At 65.7% G+C, this 399-nt stretch overlaps 1 protein-coding gene across 1 annotated transcript in view; it reads left to right on the forward strand.

The window, feature by feature from the left end:
* Positions 1–3: 3 nt before the first annotated feature.
* The window catches only part of HYAL2 (hyaluronoglucosaminidase 2), a gene marked incomplete at both ends in the record, with an annotated part of 1,791 nt that continues 1,395 nt past the window's right edge, over positions 4–399 (forward strand). The window contains 1 exon segment of the mRNA XM_008947924.1: positions 4–384. Within this exon segment, the coding sequence (XP_008946172.1) occupies positions 4–384 (381 nt within the window).

The following is a 399-nucleotide window of genomic DNA, read 5'->3' on the forward strand; positions in this document are numbered from 1 at the left end:
TGGCTGGCCCTGCTCGCCCTGGCCCGGCAGCTCCCCAAGAAGCCAGCGGCCACCCCGCTGCTCACCCGCCGGCCGTTTCTGGTGGCCTGGAACGTGCCCACCCAGGACTGCAAGCCCCGCTTCCAGGTGTCCCTCGACTTCAGCCTCTTCGACCTGCAGGCATCCCCCAACGAGGGCTTTGTGGGGCAGAACCTCACCATCTTCTACAAGGAGCGCCTGGGGCTCTACCCCTACTACAACAGCCAGCGTGTGGCCATCAACGGTGGAGTCCCCCAAAACGGCAGCCTGTCCGAGCACCTTGCCCGCCTCCATGAAGGCATCAGCAAGTACATCCGCTCACCTGCCAAGGAGGGGCTGGCTGTCATTGACTGGGAGGAGGGGCGGGCCCCTTGTGGCTTG

This window comes from Merops nubicus, unplaced genomic scaffold (assembly GCF_000691845.1).
Source record: "Merops nubicus isolate BGI_N331 unplaced genomic scaffold, ASM69184v1 scaffold43329, whole genome shotgun sequence".
NCBI classification, from domain to species: Eukaryota; Metazoa; Chordata; class Aves; order Coraciiformes; family Meropidae; genus Merops; species Merops nubicus.